The sequence below is a fragment of the Capra hircus genome, chromosome 4 (assembly GCF_001704415.2).
Source record: "Capra hircus breed San Clemente chromosome 4, ASM170441v1, whole genome shotgun sequence".
In the NCBI taxonomy this organism is placed as follows: Eukaryota; Metazoa; Chordata; class Mammalia; order Artiodactyla; family Bovidae; genus Capra; species Capra hircus.
The window spans coordinates 82,656,864-82,676,551 of NC_030811.1; the positions used below are offsets into that span (position 1 = coordinate 82,656,864).

General features: G+C 35.1%; 1 protein-coding gene across 1 annotated transcript in view; it reads right to left on the reverse strand.

The window, feature by feature from the left end:
- PCLO (piccolo presynaptic cytomatrix protein) overlaps positions 1–19,688 on the reverse strand; it is a 378,440-nt gene that overhangs the window by 121,188 nt on the left and 237,564 nt on the right. The window contains exon 9 of the mRNA XM_018047285.1: positions 15,832–15,922. Coding sequence (XP_017902774.1) covers positions 15,832–15,922 — 91 coding nt within the window. The remainder of the gene's footprint in view (positions 1–15,831; positions 15,923–19,688) is intronic.

Consider the following 19,688-nt stretch of genomic DNA (forward strand, 5'->3'; position numbering starts at 1 on the left):
GAGTTCACCACATTTTTCGCCTCAGTTCACTTCAGTCACTCAGTTGTGTCTGACTCTTTGCGACCCCATGAATTGCAGTATGCCAGGCCTCCCTGTCCATCACAACTCCCGGAGTTTACCCAAACTCATGTCCATTGAGTCGGTGATACCATCCAACTATCTCATCCTCTGTCATTCCCTTCTCCTCCTGTCTTCAATCTTTCCCAACATCAGGGTCTTTTCAAATGAGTCAGCTCTTTGCATCAGGTGGCTAACATATAGGAGTTTCAGCTTCAACATCAGTCCTTCCAATGAACACTCTGGACTGATCTCCTTTAGGATGGACTGGCTGGATTTCCTTGCAGTCCAAGGGACTCTCAAGACTCTTTTCTAACACCACAGTTCAAAAGCCTCAATGCTTCAGCACTCAGCTTTCTTTGTAGTCCAGCTCTCACATCCATACATGATTACTGGAAAAACCACAGCCTTGACTAGATGGACCTTTGTTAGCAAAGTAATGTCTCTGATTTTGAATATGCTATCAAGATTGGTCATAACTTTCCTTCCAAGTAGTATGCATCTTTTAATTTCATGGCTATAGTCACCATCTGCAGTGATTTTGGAGCCCCCCCAAAAATAACGTCAGCCATTGAAATAAAGTCAGTTTCCACTGTTTACCCATCTATTTGCCATGAAGTGATGGGACCAGATGCCAAGATCTTAGTTTTCTAAATGTTGAGCTTTAAGCCAACTTTTTCACTATCCTCTTTCACTTTCATCAAGAAGCTCTTTAGTTCTTCTTACTTTCTGCCATAAGGGTGATATCATCTGCATATCTGAGATTATTTGTATTTCTCCCGGCAATCTTGATTCCAGCTTGTGCTTCCTCCAGCCTAGTGTTTCTCATGATGTACTCTGCCTATAAGCAGGGTGACAATATACAGCCTTGACATACTCCTTTTCCTATTTGGAACCAGTCTGTTGACCCATGTCCAGTTCTAACTGTTGCTTCCTGACATGCATACAGATTTCTCAAGAGGCAGGTCAGATGGTCTGGTATTCCCATCTCTTTCAGAATTTTCCACAGTTAATTGTGATCTACACAGTCAAAGGCTTTAGCATAGACAATAAAGCAGAAATACATGTTTTTTTTTTTTTTTTTTTTTTTTTCTGGAACTCTTGCTTTTTTGATGATCCAGTGGATGTTAAGCAATTTGATCTCTGGTTCCTCTGCCTTTTCTAAAATGAGCTTGAACATCTGGAAGTTCACAGTTCTTGTATTGCTGAAGCCTGGCTTGGAGAATTTTGAGCATTAATTTGCTAGTGTGTGAGATGAATGCAATTGTGTGGTAGTTTGAACATTCTTTGGCATTGCCTTTCTTTGGGATTGGAATGAAAACTGACCTTTTCCAGTCCTGTGGCCACTGCTGAGTTTTCCAAATTTGCTGGCATATTGAGTGTAGCACTTTCACAGTATCATCTTTTAGGATTTGAACTAGCTCAACTGGAATTCTATCACCTCCACTGGCTTTGTTCATAGTGATGCTTCCTAAGGCCCACTTGACTTCACATTCCAGGATGTCTGGCTCTAGGTGAGTGATCACACCATCGTGATCATCTGGGTCGTGAAGATCTTTTTTGTACAGTTCTTCTGTTTATTCTAGTCACCTCTTCTTAATATCTTCTGCTTCTGTTAGGTCCATACCATTTCTGTCATTTATTGAGCCCCTTATTTCATCACGGTTAAATTTTTTCAGAATTCAGCTTTGAACTAGACAAAACCATTTAAAAAAAATCTCAAAAAGGAAGCTTCAGTGATTTCATTGGTGCTCATATTACCCGTCAAATTAAATTTAGGATTACTTAATATGATCTGGCTCTAACTCTTATTCCTTTTATGACCTGGTCCTTACTTTGATCCCTTTTTTGTACTCTGTTTTAGCAAAACAAAATTTAAAAAAATAACATAAGCCAAAAAAAAAAAAAAGAACAAAAAAACCCCCAAAATAACTCACTTCCTGAAATGATAAAATCATTGAAAGGAAATAAAAAATACTAATCAGGTCTAAGGGCTAAAATCAAGACTCAATAGTATATGCAGCCTCACTATCTAGTTTAATTAGTAGGTTCTTAAATGGTCTAATCATAAAATCCCCTTCCCTCTCTGGTGGATATAAAGATCCTTCACCAAATAGCACTCCTTATCAAGTGATCTGGGCTTCCCTGGTGGCTTAGATGGTAAAGAATCTGCCTGATACCCTGGTTCAATCCCTAGGTTGAGAAGATCCTCTGGAGATGTAATGGTAACCCACTACAATATTCTTGCCCAGAGAATCCCCATGGACAGAGCAGCCTGGGTGGGCTAAAGTTCGTGGGGTTGCAAATAGTTGGATATGACTGAGTGATCCACACTTCCACTTTTCATCAAGGGGATTCAGTCCAGTTTCTGCTTATCCCTGAGCAGGTGGGACTTAGTTTCCTCCAAGTCTATACAATTATTCAACCAAGCCAATCACATCTTCCTTAAAGAACCAGGGGGCACTCCAACTTTTTGATACTAAAATGCTGGCCTTGCAGAACTGTTTATTCTGTTCCTGAGTACAACCCTGATATGGCCTCTATATTTTAGGGAAATAAAGAACATCATGGCAGCCTTTTTTCACTGTGGTATTGTAGTACTGTTTATAATATTGCAAAGGGGAAGTCCGCAAAAACGTTTAGCAACTGAGGAATGGTGGATATAGATGATTAAATATCTATAAATATAATAAAAATAATTAAACTTATCTTATGAAGATCTTTTGATGTAACAGGAAAACGTCTTTGTTAGGTAATTTATACCTATATACAAAATACGTATGTAAACTACTTTACAATATGCTCCTAACATTTACTGTGTGTACCTGGGTATAAAGAAGAAAGGAAAGAAAGAGAGTGTCAATTGTCAGATTATGGCAGTTTTCATTTTTATCTTTATAGTTTTCACTACTACTATAATTTACTGAGGATCTCTCTATCTATTCATCCATCCATCCAGCTATCTATATATACACGACACACACATAATCATTTCACATACGCATATAAAGAAGAGAGTTGAAAATGATACATGTATTTAGAAGACCAGATGGGAGATTTGCCTTTTAGATTTCTAAGAGGAAAGAGAAATGAAAATCTTCATGAGAAGATGGGGAAAGATATATTCTCTATCTCTCATTAATATATTCTTTGAACAAATGAAGATACGTAGTATAAAAATTGTATGTGTACATACATGTACCCATGGTTTGTGACTTATTTTAACTTTCAAGAGACAATCTCATGTATTCAATGTTTGCTATGGATTAGCTCTACTTCTTCAAATATCTTGCAAATTCTTGGAAGTAGGATTGTTACCACAGGCTTTTTGCATATCTGCCTCATATCTAGGTTGAGGTTGAGTTTCCATTCAACATGAGCTATTTACTTTTACAGTGGGAAAGTGAAAGATTTGTTTATTTTATTTCTACTTTCTGTAATCCTATATTATTTGGAAAAATTTCCAAGTAACAGTTATAAAAGGTAGCTAAATTTTTGTTCCAGTATTTTTATTGACCATGGAATATATTCCATGGAACATGGGGGTATTTTTCTAAACTAATCTGCTGATTATAATATGATATCTTCAAGAAAGACTAAACAAGATATATAGAACTATTATTAACATCTGAAGGTTCCATCTAGAGTCTGAATGCAACTATCTATCTAAATCACCTCTATTTTAAATTTGTGGGTTTTCATTGTAAACACTCGTTAGTAAGAAAGAAAAACAAGAATGGTATCAGTATTTGGTGGAATTGGTTATACGTTCAAATTATTTCAGAAGCAAAGGAAAAAATATGCAAGTGTCCAGTGAATAATATAACTATGTTCATATCGTTCTAACTTAATTGAGATATTCATTTCCTTTCTTAGGATTTTACATGTATAATTTCTTTGGTTGCATATTGGGATAATATAATGACCCTAACCCTAACCTATGTAAATAAGGTCATTGTCACAAATATAACCATTTCCATTAAAAAATTATTGAAATACAAACCAGAGTGAATATGAGGGTATGTATGTATGTATGCATGTATGTAAACTCTTTATCCTCTTTCAAATATGAAGACATAATTCATTTAATACCTCTTCATATTGCCAGGATTTGAGAGTTCCATTGGTGAAGAGAAGAAAGTGCAGTCTGATCAGCTAGTGTTTGCTTTAAAAGCTGTTCCTAAATACTTCTGCTCACCTTTCTAAAAATTTAGGCCAATAAAAATCCTTCCAATGAGTTTTAGAGGGGAAGAGAGGAAGGGATTCTATAACAGGCTTAGGGTAGAATCGCTGTATTACTGTCACAACTCGTCACTGATGTTCTTCAGGGACAAAGCAGGGATGTCTCGTCTCACTACTCTGCTCAGTATTATACCACAAATTTTAGAAAATGCAATAAAGACAAGAAATTTGTACAAATTTATCCCCACTGGAATGGAAGAAGTAAAGCTGTCTTTATTTGTAGACAACATAATCTTGCTTCTAGAAAACCCTAAGGATTCCACAAAAAAACCCTATCAGAACTAAAAACACTAGTGAGATTATAAACCAAAAGGTCAGTGTACAAAAATCAAATGCATTTTTATAAAATGGCAGTGCATAATACCAAACTGAAATTAAGAAAGTAATTCCATTCTTGGATACACGTGTATGTATGGCCGAGTCCTTTTGCTGTCCACCTGAAACTATCACTATATTGTTAATTGGCTATACTACAATACAAAATAAAAAGCTTAAAAAATGGCAAAAAAAAAAAATCATTGAATCTTATACTCACCATGAGTGAAACTTATAAGATAGAAATTATATCTCAAGCCCAGGTCCAGACGGCTTCACAGCTGAATTCTACCAAAAATTTTGAGAAGAGCTAACACCTATCCTCCTCAAACTCTTCCAAAAAATTGCAGAGGAAGGTAAACTTCCAAACTCATTCTATGAGGCCACCATCACCCTAATACCAAAACCGGACAAAGATGCCACAAAAAAAGAAAACTACAGGCCAATATCACTGATGAACATAGATGCAAAAATCCTCAACAAAATTCTAGCAATCAGAATCCAACAACACATTAAAAAGATCATACACCATGACCAAGTGGGCTTTATCCCAGGGATGCAAGGATTCTTCAATATCCGCAAATCAATCAATGTAATTCACCACATTAACAAATTGAAAAATAAAAGCCATATGACTATCTCAATAGATGCAGAGAAGGCCTTTGACAAAATTCAACATCCATTTATGATAAAAACTCTCCAGAAAGCAGGAATAGAAGGAACATACCTCAACATAATAAAAGCTATGTATGACAAACCTACAGCAAACATTATCCTCAATGCCAAAAAATTGAAAGCATTTCCCTTAAAGTCAGGAACAAGACAGGGGTGCCCACTTTCACCGCTACTATTCAACATAGTTCTGGAAGTTTTGGCCACAGCAATCAGAGCAGAAAAAGAAATAAAAGGAATCCAAATTGGAAAAGAAGAAGTAAAACTTTCACTGTTTGCAGATGACATGATCCTCTACATAGAAAACCCTAAAGACTCCACCAGAAAATTACTAGAGCTAATCAATGAATATAGTAAAGTTGCAGGATATAAAATCAACACACAGAAATCCCTTGCATTCCTATACACTAATAATGAGAAAGAAGAAAAAGAAATTAAGGAAACAATTCCATTCACCATTGCAACGAAAAGAATAAAATACTTAGGAATATATCTACCTAAAGAAACTAAAGACCTGTATATAGGAAACTATAAAACACTGATGAAAGAAATCAAAGAGGACACTAATAGATGGAGAAATATACCATGTTCATGGATCAGAAGAATCAATATAGTGAAAATGAGTATACTACCCAAAGCAATTTACAAATTCAATGCAATCCTATCAAGCTACCAGCCATATTTTTCACAGAACTAGAACAAATAATTTCAAGATTTGTATGGAAATACAAAAAACCTCGAATAGCCAAAGCAATCTTGAGAAAGAAGAATGGAACTGGAAGAATCAACTTGCCTGACTTCAGGCTCTACTACAAAGACACAGTCATCAGGAAAGTATGGTACTGGCACAAAGATAGACATATAGATCAATGGAACAAAATAGAAAGCCCAGAGATAAATCCACACACATATGGACACCTTATCTTTGACAAAGGAGGCAAGAATATACAATGGAGTAAAGACAATCTCTTTAACAAGTGGTGCTGGGAAAACTGGTCAACCACTTGTAAAAGAATGAAATTAGATCACTTTCTAACACCGCACACAAAAATAAACTCAAAATGGATTAAAGATCTAAATGTAAGACCAGAAACTATAAAACTCCTAGAGGAGAACATAGGCAAAACACTCTCCGACATAAATCATAGCAGGATCCTCTATGATCCACCGCCCAGATTTCTGGAAATAAAAGCAAAAATAAACAAATGGGATCTAATTAAAATTAAAAGCTTCTGCACAACAAAGGAAACTATAAGCAAGGTGAAAAGACAGCCTTCGAAATGGGAGAAAATAATAGCAAATGAAGCAACTGACAAACAACTAATCTCAAAAATATACAAGCAACTTCTGCAGCTCAATTTCAGAAAAATAAACGACCCATTCAAAAAATGGGCCAAAGAACTAAATAGGCAATTCTCCAAAGAAGACATACGGATGGCTAACAAACACATGAAAAGATGCTCAACATCACTCATTATTAGAGAAATGCAAATCAAAACCACAATGAGGTACCACTTCACACCAGTCAGAATGGCTGCGATCCAAAAATCTGCAAGCAATAAATGCTGGAGAAGGTGTGGATAAAAGGGAACCCTCCTACATTGTTGGTGGGAATGCAAACTAGTATAGCCACTATGGAGAACAGTGTGGAGATTCCTTAAAAAATTGCAAATAGAACTACCTTATGACCCAGCAATCCCACTGCTGGGCATACACACCAAGGAAACCAGAACTGAAAGAGACACATGTACCCCAATGTTCATCGCAGCATTGCTTATAATAGCCAGGACATGGAAACAACCTAGATGTCCATCAGCAGATGAATGGATAAGAAAGCTGTGGTACATATACACAATGGAGTATTACTCAGCCGTTAAAAAGAATTCATTTGAATCAGTTCTGATGAGATGGATGAAACTGGAGCCAATTATACAGAGTGAAGTAAGCCAGAAAGAAAAACACCGATACAGTATACTAACACATATATATGGAATTTAGAAAGATGGCCATGACGACCCTGTATGCAAGACAGCAAAAAAGACACAGATGTGTATAACGGACTTTTGGACTCAGAGGGAGAGGGAGAGGGTGGGATGATTTGGGAGAACGGCATTGTAACGTGTATACTATCATGTAAGAATCGGATCACCAGTCTATGTCCGACGCAGGATACAGCATGCTTGGGGCTGGTGCATGGGGATGACCAAGAGAGAAGTTATGGGGAGGGAGGTGGGAGGGGGGTTCATGTTTGGGAATGCATGTACATCCATGGTGGATTCATGTCAATGTATGGCAAAACGAATACAGTATTGTAAAGTAAAATAAAGTAAAAATAAAAATTAAAAAAAAAGAAATAAAAAAAAGAAATTATATCTCAATAAAGCTGTTAAAAAAAACAATTCCATTCTCAAACACCAAGAAGAATGGAATAATCTGGAAGACACTAAACAAAGAAATTCTAGTTTTGAACTGGAAACTATAAAACTGTACTGAAAAATTAAAGGATACCTCAGTAAAGGTAGAGATATTACACATACATGAATTAGAAGACTCAATGTTGTTAAGACAGCAATTTTTTTCAAATTGATCTATAGTTTCAATGTGACCCCATCATAATCCAAGTAAGTTGATACTAAAAAATGTGGAAATTAAAAGAATCTAGAGTAGCCATGAGAAACGCTGGGATGGAAGAAACACAAGCTGGAATCAAGATTGCCGGGAGAAATATCCATAACCTCAGATATGCAGATGACACCACCCTTATGGCAGAAAGTGAAGAGGAACTAAAAAGCCTCTTGATGAAAGTGAAAGAGAGTGAAAAAGTTGGCTTAATGCTCAATATTCAGAAAATGAAGATCATGGCATCCAGTCTCATCACTCCATGGGAAACAGATGGAGAAACAGTGGAAACAGTGTCAGACTTTATTTTTGGGGGCTCCAAAATCACTGCAGATGGTGACTGCAGCCATGAAATTAAAAGACGCTTACTCCTTGGAAGAAAAGTTATGACCAACCTAGATAGCATATTCAAAAGCAGAGACATTACTTTGCCGACTAAGGTCCTTCTAGTCAAGGCTATGGTTTTTCCAGTAGTCATGTATGGATGTGAGAGTTGGACTGTGAAGAAGGCTGAGTGCCGAAGAATTGATGCTTTTGAACTGTGGTGTTGGAGAAGACTCTTGAGAGTCCCTTGGACTGCAAGGAGATCCAACCAGTCCATTCTGAAGGAGATCAGCCCTGGGATTTCTTTGGAAGGAATGATGCTAAAGCTGAAACTCCAGTACTTTGGCCACCTCATGCGAAGAGTTGACTCATCGGAAAAGACTGATGCTGGGAGGGATTGGGGGCAGGAGGAGAAGGGGATGACAGAGGATGAGATGGCTGGATGGCATCACTGACTTAATGGACGCGAGTCTGAGTGAACTCCGGGAATTGGTGATGGACAGGGAGGCCTGGCGTGCTGCGATTCATGGGGTTGCAGAGTCTGACATGACTGAGCGACTGAACTGAACTGAACTAAAGAGTAGCCAAAACATTTAAAAAAAAGTTGGAGTAATTATATTATTAGATTTCAAAACTTAATATGAAGCTACAGAGTAAGCAAAAGAGTGTAACAGTTAGGCATATAATAAAACAGAACCGAACTGAGATTCCAGAAATAAATTCTTGTATTAATGGTAGATTGATTTTTGATAAAGATACCGAGGCAATTCAATGGGGGATTTGTTTCTTTAACAAAAGGTGCTTATACAATTAAATATTCATTAGTGGTTCAAAAAAATGAACTCGGATGTCAGCGTCATACCATATACACAAATAGGTACAAAATAGGTAACTGACCTGAATGTTTGAAGCATATAAACATAAGAGAAATTTTCTGGTATAAAACCTCTCAGAGAAAATCTTTTTGACCTCAGAATAGTTCTTAATACACTATCAGCAGCATGGTTCACAAACCAAAAATAACAATAAATTGAATTCTATTAAAATGTAAATTTTTTCTTTAAAATACACCCTTAAGAAAATAAAAAGACAAGACAAATACTAGAAGGAAATAGATGCACTCCATGTTACTTATAAGAGACACATTCAAAATATATAAAGAACTCTTACAACTCTGTATGAAGACAAAGAATCCAAATGAATAATGGAAAAAAAAGTCCTAATAAATATTTTACCAAAGAATATGTATGCTTTGACTTTAACCAACTAAAAATATGCTCATAGCTCAGTTGGTAAAGAATCTGCCTGTAATGCAAGAGAACCTGGTTTGATTCCTGGGTCGGGAAGATCTCCTGGAGAAGGGATAGGCTACCACTGCAGTATTCTTGAGCTTCCCAGGTGGCTCAGCTGGGTAAAGAATCTGCCCGCAATGCAGGAGACCTGGGTTTGATTCCCGAGTTGGGAAGATCCCCTGGAGAAGGGAAAGGATGCCCACTCTAGTACTCTGGTCTGGAGAATTCCATGGACTGTATAGTCCATTGGGTCGCAAAGAGCTGGACTGAGCAACTTTCACTCTCACTCTCATCATAGGTCATTAGGAAAATTCAAGTTAAAATTCACTATCATCCACATTCACCCCAAAAGACAGACAATACCAAGTGCTGGCAAAGGCATAGAGAAAGTAGAATCCTTAGACATTTTTGGTAAGAATAGAATATGGTACCTTCACCTTGGAAAACTATCTGGCAACTTCTTAAATAGTTAAAAAGAAACTCACCATGTAACTGAGCAATTCCATCTCTAGGATATCATACAAAAATGTCATATGTCCAAAGTAAAACTTGTGTGCAAATTTTAAGTGAAACTACGAAAAATCCAATGGATAAATAAATATAGAGAATTCAAACAATGGAGTACTTCTTAACAATAAAAAGAACAAACAACTGATACATGCTATAACATAGATAAACCTAAAAAGTACTTGGAATTGAAAGAAGTCAGACATCAAAACTGAAATCGTACAATTTAATTTATATGAAGAACCCAGAAAGGGTAGTCTCAGAGACAGAAAGTAAACTTCCTGCCTGTGACAGGAAGAGGAATGCTGGAAGTGGCTATGGCTATCAGACTCAAGGGAACTTTTTGCAGTGTGTGAAAAGTTCCAAAACAAGATTGTCATGACAGTCACACAACTCCACAATATTTTAAAAGTCATTTATAACCTGCACATTCACGATATAAGTTATACCACAAACTTCCATCCATGGAACTTTCCAGGCAAGAGTACTGGAGTGGGTTGCCATTTTCTTCTCCAGGGGATCTTCCCGACCCAGGGATTGAACCCAGGTCTCCAGCATTGCAGGCAGATGCTTTACCATCTGAGCCACCAGGGAAGCCCCGTACCACAATAAAGTTGTTAAAATAATAATTTTAAAAGGGCTATCCACATTTGGTATTCCTACCAACTCGGATCCAGTGAGATCTGTTACATCTGTTTCTTGTTTCTAAAAGCTTATAAAGGTGGTGGCCTAAAGAGGTACAGACAATGAGCCACTATGTCCAGAGAAGACACTGCTATCTTTTGAAACTAACCATTCTTAATGTTCTTCACTATTACACTTTCTAATCCATCTTTCTAACCTTGCAGATGGAGCCAGTCCATTATGGAACTTTAATATAAGCAAATATCTTTTTTAAATTAAGAAGAATTTCCCTGACTTGTTTTGAACAGCTGTGTTTCTGAAGATGTTAAGATGGAGTTCTAAAAAAGAAAGAGACTCACTTCTTGAGTATTACATTTTATCTTTTTTTCTGATAATTTCCAAGAGAAAATAACCTTTTGATTGTACACTAAGGATAAGATTTTGTGTCAGGTTCACTTGCAATTATGTGAGATACAGAGAGCTGATCTTATTTTAAGGATGAGTGTACTCATTCTCAAAATTTAAATAAGTGATAGAGCTGAACTCCAATTCAGGACTTTTTGATTCTAAAACTCATGTCCTATTTTCTCCATTTCACTGCTTTGTGCTGGGGTGACTGAAGGTTTTCAGAACCGTTGCACAGTTGTTGATCAGCACCTATATCTTTGAAGTTTACAATCAAAATTAAATGATCTATTTGCTTAAAGTTATTGACCACTTAACAGAAGACTGTATTCATGTATTTTCCTCTGCATACATCATAAAATAGTATAAAAAATGGTACACATGTGTATGTGTGCACACACCTATACATATATACAGATGTCTATGAACAATAAAGTTTTGTAAATTCCCTGACTTTGTCTCAGTTGTTCCTTAAGTTTTACTACAGTTTCAGTTCAGTCACTCAGTCATGTCCAACTCTTTGCAACCCCATGAACTGCAGCATGCCAGGCCTCCCTGTCCATCACCAACTCCTGGAATCCACCCGAACCCATGTCCATTGAGTTGGTGATGCCATTCAACCAACTCATCCTCTGTTGTCCCCGTCCCCTCCTCCTCCTGCCTTCAATCTTTCCCAGCATCAGGGTCTTTTCCAATGAGTCAGCTCGTTGCATCAGGTGGCCAAAGTATTGGCGTTTTATTCACATTTCAGATTCTCCTATTAAAGAGTGAATAACCTGTAGATCAAGGTCTTTGCTGGATTCATTCTAGTAACCCAGCAACTAATACAATATAAATCACACTATGGGTGTTCTATGAATAAATATTAATGAATAAAAATTTAAAATGTACTCAATATGAGTTTAAAAGCAGTTATAAAAGACAATTTATTGGAATAAGTTTTTGCATAGGAAGTAAAAAAGCTTAAATTTTTTTTCACTTATTCTATAAAGATTCTTAGAGAAGTATTTCACAAACATTTTGGCCTCAAGGAGCCATTTATATTTTTAACATTACTGAGGACCTCAAAGAGCTTTCGTTTATATCAGTTATAATTTTGCATATTTTCTATAGTATAGACTAAAACTGAATTTATTTATTAATGAGTTTAAAGTATTAATAGACTCATTCCATGTTAAAACAAATCATTTTTTTTAAAATGCATTTTAAAAACAAAACATTTAAGAGAAAGGTGGCATTGTTTTACATTACTGCAAAAATGTTTGATATTGAATTAAATAGAAGACAGTTGAATTCTCTTATCTGCTCTGTATACAATCTGTTGGGATGTCACACATCATGTAATTTCTGAAAAACTCTACTGTATATTCACAGAAAAATGAGAGTGCAAAAGGTAAATGTTACCTTTAGCATTACTATGAAAATAATTTTGACCTTGAAAACCCCCTGAAACAATCTTGAGAACCCTGAGGGTTCTCAGCTTAACACTCTGACAGCCATACAGTGGAAAGAATTGAAAAAAATAAAACCACTTTCTATTTCTGTATGTTGTTAATATTTTGAAATTATTTTGCTTTCAATAAGTATCAATAGAAATATATTTTTTTCTGTGAAATGTCCATGTTTCATATAATTCTTATAAAATAATTAAAAGCTAGACACAGAATGGTCTATTAAAACACTATAAAAGATATATTTTATTTCTCCTTTCAATGAGCTTCTATAATGAAAATGAAAATTCACTAACGACATTTCCCCCTCTGTTTGGAAGAGCAGAAATACTACATATTACTCTTTTCTCCTTCCTTGATTATATCCTCATCATGTTTTACAAAGGCAATTAAATTATTAGCTTAGATAGCTTTTTCCCTATTGATGAAGCCACTGGGCACTGCTGTTTTTCTTTAAACATGAGAGATAAACAGGAATTTAACTGTTAGGTAGTTAGAACAGGAAAAAGGAGTCCAGATTGGCAGTGGCTAAAAGACAAGGAAGGGAAAAGCTTGCAAAAACAGAACAAAGGAAGGTCTGAGGACCAGAGTGAGGACCTCAGGTAAAACAACATTACCCAGGAGTGCTGTTTGTTTTACCTGAGGTTCTCACTCCGGTCCTCAAACCCTCCTTTGTTCTATTTTCACGGCCTTTTCCTTTCCTTGTCTTTTAGCCACCACCATTCTGGACTCCTTTTTCCTGTTCTAACTAACATAACTATTTTCTATTATGCAAAGTTTCATACATATAAAAAAGTAGTGACAAGGCTGTAATAAAACCCACTGTAGTTAATCTTTCAGCTCCAAATTAATCAAATTATGTCAATTCTGTTCCATCTATTTCTTCACCACTTTCTACACAGCTAATTGTGAAGCAAACTCCACACAAGACATTGTTTCATCTGTAAATATTTTAGTATGCTTCTCTAAAAGACATACTCCATTTTTTTCATGAAAATATTAACATAAAAATGACATGATAGCTAGAAAAAAAGTATAATCTTAGGATCATCAAATATCTAGTCACTCAAACTAAGCTTTTGTAGACCAGCAAATAACAGAGATTAGCCAGGAGCGTAAATGCTCTATGCCATGGTTTGTCTGCCACTAAAACTTCAAACTGCTAGATGTTGTTTGGCAAAAATTGCCATTTCTTGCTCTAACCTTGCATATATATTTTTTGTGTGTGAAACTGTTAGTGGCTCAGTCATGTCAGACTCTGCGACCCCAAGGACTATAGCCCACCAGGAACCTCTGTCCATTGGATTCTCCAGGCAAGAATACTGGAGTGGGTAGCAACTCCCTTCTTCAGGGGATTTTCCTGACCTAGGGATTGAACCTGGGTCTCCCACATTTTAGGCAGATTCTTTACCATGTGAGCTACCAAGGAAGTCCCATATACACGTATTTAAATCCCTTTGAAGCACTTAAGACTTATTTGAAGACAACACAAATTGTTCTAAAACATTTAGTTTAGAATGAGAACAGGCTGATACGACTGAAGCAACTTAGCAGCAGCAGAGATAAGGGTACTTTGGGATACAAAGAAAATACATTCAATAGTAATGCAGGATAAATATAACAAGTATTTTTATTATTATTTTAGACAAATATTAAAACAAAAAGGAGCATGCATAGAGATAATATATTACTAGTATATAATTCAAAGCTATAATTCTCTTTTCTCATTTAGCAAAGTTTATATAGAGAGGAAACAAATTTCAGACTAGAATAACTATAACAAGTCAATAGCTCTGATTTCTATTATTCTTATATTTTAAAAGAAAAATTATAATTTTTTCCTAATTGTAGTAAAAGAAAACAAACTTTTCCCCTAATTGTAGCAAAAGAAAATAAAATAAGTTACGAAAGAAAACGATAAGGTTGAAGGGATAATTACTTTGACACAAGAATATTAATACAAATAGAAAACATATTGATATAGAGTCATAGTGATTTAGTAAAAATTGTTTGAAGATTTTCGCTGAAAAAAATAATTTTGGCATTGCTAGAAAGTATTATGTTGTTTTGCTTTATGAGCTGCAGGGAAATGAAATAGTTTGCAGCAAGTAATTATTTCTACAAAAAGAGTCCCTGGATTTTAAGACTCACTCCTGGAATGTTAATCAGTACTTAAAATAGAGTTTGCATGTAATAAAACTATGAAAGTTTGAAATATCTGTCTCTGGCAGAAGAAAAACTATCCTATCTTAAAAGGAAAATATTGCACTCCTAATCAATTCATTCTCTATGAAAATAAAGGGAAAAAATTGCTCAAATCAAAACCTGCTGCAAAACCATAAGGTCTAAAATCTGCAAAGAACAACAGCAAGTACACTGAAGAAATACCACCTTTTGTCCTCTGTTATATCAGTCCTTAAAGAAAAAAAAAAAGTCTAACATATATGCTATGTTAGATATACTACTGACATACATTCACATGTATTGATGAATATTTTCTGTCGATATAGTGTCTATTTAACACAGAAAATGTACTTGAGTGAGAATGCAAGTAATATGCATACTTTGAAAATTTATTAACTTTCATAAAATTTTTACTTCTACTTCACATATATAAACAAGAGAACTAATAATCTAAATGCAATCTGAGATTTGGATTAGATCCTTGACCGGAAAAAATATTAGTGGGTCAGTGTGGAAACTCAAAATTTGAATAAGGCTTGTAGATATTTAATACCATCATATTAATGTTGATTTCTAGCTTTGATCACTTTTTGTGGTTAGATGTTAACATTAGTGAAACTGGGTAAAGAGTGGGCAAAAGAACTGATCATTCTATTTTCTGAGAGCCCAAAATTTTTTCAAAATAAAAGTTTAAATTTTCTGTCATATGGTTAATTTAAAGAAGAACACAAACAAATAAACAAAAACTGAGCAAAACTGATAATGTTCAAATTTACAAGGTATAGGGAATTTATTCCTAAGTAAAATTCAAGTTAGTTTATGTGTAAGAATGTTTTATGGTTCTATGACCATATTACTCAACAGTGCAATAATTATGGAGCATTTACTGTTATGTACATCAAAAATAAAGACACAGAATGATCTAAATATAAATCATTTAGTAATGTATCATATTAATAATTATGGCATTATTTTTTAATATTTAAATATATAGCCTGATTATTTTTTGAAAATTTCCAATCGACAGTTTTTGACAGAAAAATGCATTTTCTTAAATTTAATGTCACCTAAACAAATTCAAATACATATCTCAACCAGATATTAAAGTAAAAAGAATCAGATTATTTGATTTCTTTTACCTGAAACCGTGTGATCCTTAGAGTCTCTTGTTATTTTTATCCTTGCATGTGGAAAGATGTAGTGAACAGTTTTCCCATCCATCTGTATAATCTAAGATATACATAACATATGGTGAAAAGGCAATGTTAAAGACATTTAAAGGACAATATACATAACTCTCTTTTTTCATACTACGGTGATTCAACCAATGAAAACAGAAGATTCTTAAATGATGACAATTTTAAGCATTTAGTACTACATAATGATATATTGTTTTCTGAGTTTATTATAGTCTTCACATTTATAACCAGTTTCTCTTGCAAACTGATTTGTTGGGTTTGGAAAATCAATAAGCATATGTTAACACGTAAGGATATCTTATTACTATGGTAATACATAGAGAATGTCTATGGAATTGACCTCTGCTGATTTTGTTTTTGGACAGCCTAGAAATAGAGAGGCATTTTTAATTTTCAGCCATCAAGCTTAAAGGGAGAAAAGACAAAGATCCTCCTACTCTGCATCTCTATCACTTTACCAGGAATGCATATTTATGTTATGTTGATATCATTGTGGAATTCTGCTTCTGCTGAGCACATTTGTCAGAAGTTTTAGGATACACCTGATGCTGAGACTAATTCTGCATAAATAAATAAAATTTTGGCTCATTTTAATATTTTCTGAAGCCTTCTTTGTATGCAAAGGCATTATTTCTCATTTAATTCTGACACTCCTTCAATTAGAAGAAACAACATTCAATGCCTTTGTTACAAGTCTAGGATTTCTATTCTCATTAACTGAGACTTGAACATGAGAATACTATAGACTGTGTTATCAGTGTTTCCACCTGACAAAATGAGATTTCTGAAATAAAGGAAATTAGCAAATGCAAACTTCTGCTGTATATTTTATGGAATTTGGCTTTCAAAAGAGATTTTTGAAATAATGAAAGACAGAAATAGTAAAATCTTTATAAAAGTATATTAATAGGATTTTAATAGTATGAAATTTTGTATCCATCACTTCCAGGGAATTTTTAACTATAATTAGATAAAACAAGGTTTAGTAAAGAGACATTTAATACTACCCATTGCAGAATGTGGTTAGGTAGTGTTTGGGTTTACTAAGAAAATACATTAACTAGAATTAAAAGGGTGTTCCTTTTGTGAAGAAAAATTCTCTGGAATATTCATGTTATTTTAATGTGCCTCTGAAAATTCATCTTTAAAATTGCTAGAATTGTGGATTTTAAAAGAAAAATGCACTGAAAAATGCAAACAATGCCAGCGTTTAGGTTTTATTCTCTTTAGGAAAGAATAAGCTTAATCAGGCCTCTGATGAACAAAATATTGTCCCCAGACAACAGCAGAATCCTGTCAAGTCCAAAAATCTTATATGAATTCTGCAAAGTAAAACTAAAATATCATTTGCATGATTATAAAAATATCATGGTCCATATAATCAATCCAGATAATTCATACTATTAATAACAATGGCTTTGTAAACCATTGTGAATCCTGTATATGTTCATGACAAAAGAGTGTGCATTTTCCTTTTTTCTTCCTTACTCTACCCTCTTCTGTCTCACTCTCTCTTATTTTCTCTCCTGGACTCCTTACTTTCCCTCCCTTCATCTTCTCTCCTTCTTCTACTTTCCTTCATCCTCTCCTTTCTTCCTCTTCTATCTGCATTAAAAATCTTCATTTTAAACTATGTGAACTGAAAATCTTAGAACTATCAGATATAACTCAAATTTGCTTTGTTACTATAGATAATTCATTAACATTATGTATATTGTGGTGCAATCTCAAAATCAATAGAATGATCTTGGTTCGTTTCCAAGGCAAACCATTCTGCATCTCAGTAATTCAAGTCTATGCCCCAACCACTAATGCCAAAGAAGCTGAAGTCAAATGGTTCTATGAAGACCTATAAGAACTTCTAGAACTAACACCAAAAAAGATATCCTTTTCATCATAGGGGATTGGAATGCAAAAGCAGGAAGTTGAGAGATACCTGGAGTAACAGGTAAGTTTGGCTTTGGAGTACAGAATGAAGCTGGACAAAGGCTAACAGAGTTTAGCCAAGAGAATACACTGGTCATAGCAAACACCTCTTCCATCAACACAAGAGACGATTCTACACATGGACATCACCAGATGGTCAATACCGAAATCAGACTGATTATATTCTTTGCAGCCAAAGATGGAGAAGTTCTACACAATCAGGAAAAATAAGACCGGGAGCTGACTGTGTCTCAGATCATGACCTGCTTATTGAAAAATTCAGACTGAAATTGAAGAAACTAGGGAAAGCCATTAGACCATTTAGGTATGACCTAAATCAAATCCCTTATGATCATACAGTGGAGGTGATAAAGAGATTCAAAGGATTAGATCTTGTAGACAGAGTGCCTGAAGAACTATGGATGGAGGTTCATAACATAGTACAGGAGGTGGTGAAAAAATCCATCCCCAAGAAAAAGAAATGCAAGAAGGCAAAGAGGTTGTCTGAAAAGGATTTATACCTGAGAAATGAGAAGTGAAAGGCAAAGGAGAAAGGGAAAGATGTACCCAACTTACAAGTATTTCAAAAGAAATTATGTTCATGAACTGGCCCTTTTTATTTATGAAACAGCAACTCTTGTGTTAACATATCTTTTAGTTTTACAGACATTTATTCTTTCCCTTATTCACATACCTTGTATGCCAGATGTAACAGACAGAGTATTAAGCCCTGCGTTATGCACAGAATAGACACCATGGTGGATGGTATAGGGAGGGCTTGCTCTCTAAAAGTTCACAGCCCAAGACACAATGCATGGAGGGCTACTATAGCACAAAGTAGGAACATTTGTGGGGAGATGGTGGTGGTAATGTCAGAGAAGGCTTTTTGCAAGATGAGGCATGTGCATGGAGCCCTGAGTGATGAACAGCGTTAAGTCAAGAGAAAAGAGGAGGAAGAATGTTCGGGAAGAGGAAACAAGACATTCAAAGGCCCAGAATAAAGAAAGAGTGACTCTTTCAAAGGAGCCCAAGGTACCTCAGTATAGCAGTCACATGGGAAGTGCACAAGGCTCGGGCATTAGTGCAGGATGAACGCATTTTGTCCTAATAGAGAAATTTTGACCTTTGCAATGATGCTGTGAATGGTATTAGTTCTATTTATTGATGGAGTGATTGAGGAAAAAAAGAAAGAGGTCAGGTGGTCTCTTCAATTCACAAAGCAGAGTTGAATTCCTACTGAATAGTGCGGAGGTTAAACACGCAAAAAGAAACACACAGAGATTTGCAGATTTGGCTTTATAATTCAAATGATTTTGAGTCTAAAGTCAGAAATATTCTGCTCTCTCTCTAACCTATGTTTTATGTTAAATAATTTTTAAAGCAGATACATTAGTGTTTATATGTTTTGTCTAACATATAAGCAAAAAAATTATGCAATACTCAAAACTGAAAAACATGTAGAATTATAAACTAATAAAACAATCATCCATATAATCATCACACAAAGAAAGAAAGGGAGCATTCATAATTTCTTTTGAAATATTTGTAAACAGAGAAGAACCCTTTTTCTGGGCAGCATACAAGTGATAGTTCTGTCAATGGAGAATTATCCAAAGACTATGATGTGCCTTGGGGAGAGGAACAGGGCAGTTAATTGACATCAGCCCTATCCTCTGGCCTTGTCCCTATTTTTATCTGGCAGAAGCAACACTTACCCTAAATAAATGACTAAAACAAGAATGATACTTTGTTATTCTTTCTATACCAAAATATAATTTTGATAAGAATAGAGTATTTGAATATAAATATTAAGACAAAAAAGCATGAACTTCATTTAAATGTAATCAAAACATGTCATCTCCTATGTAGCT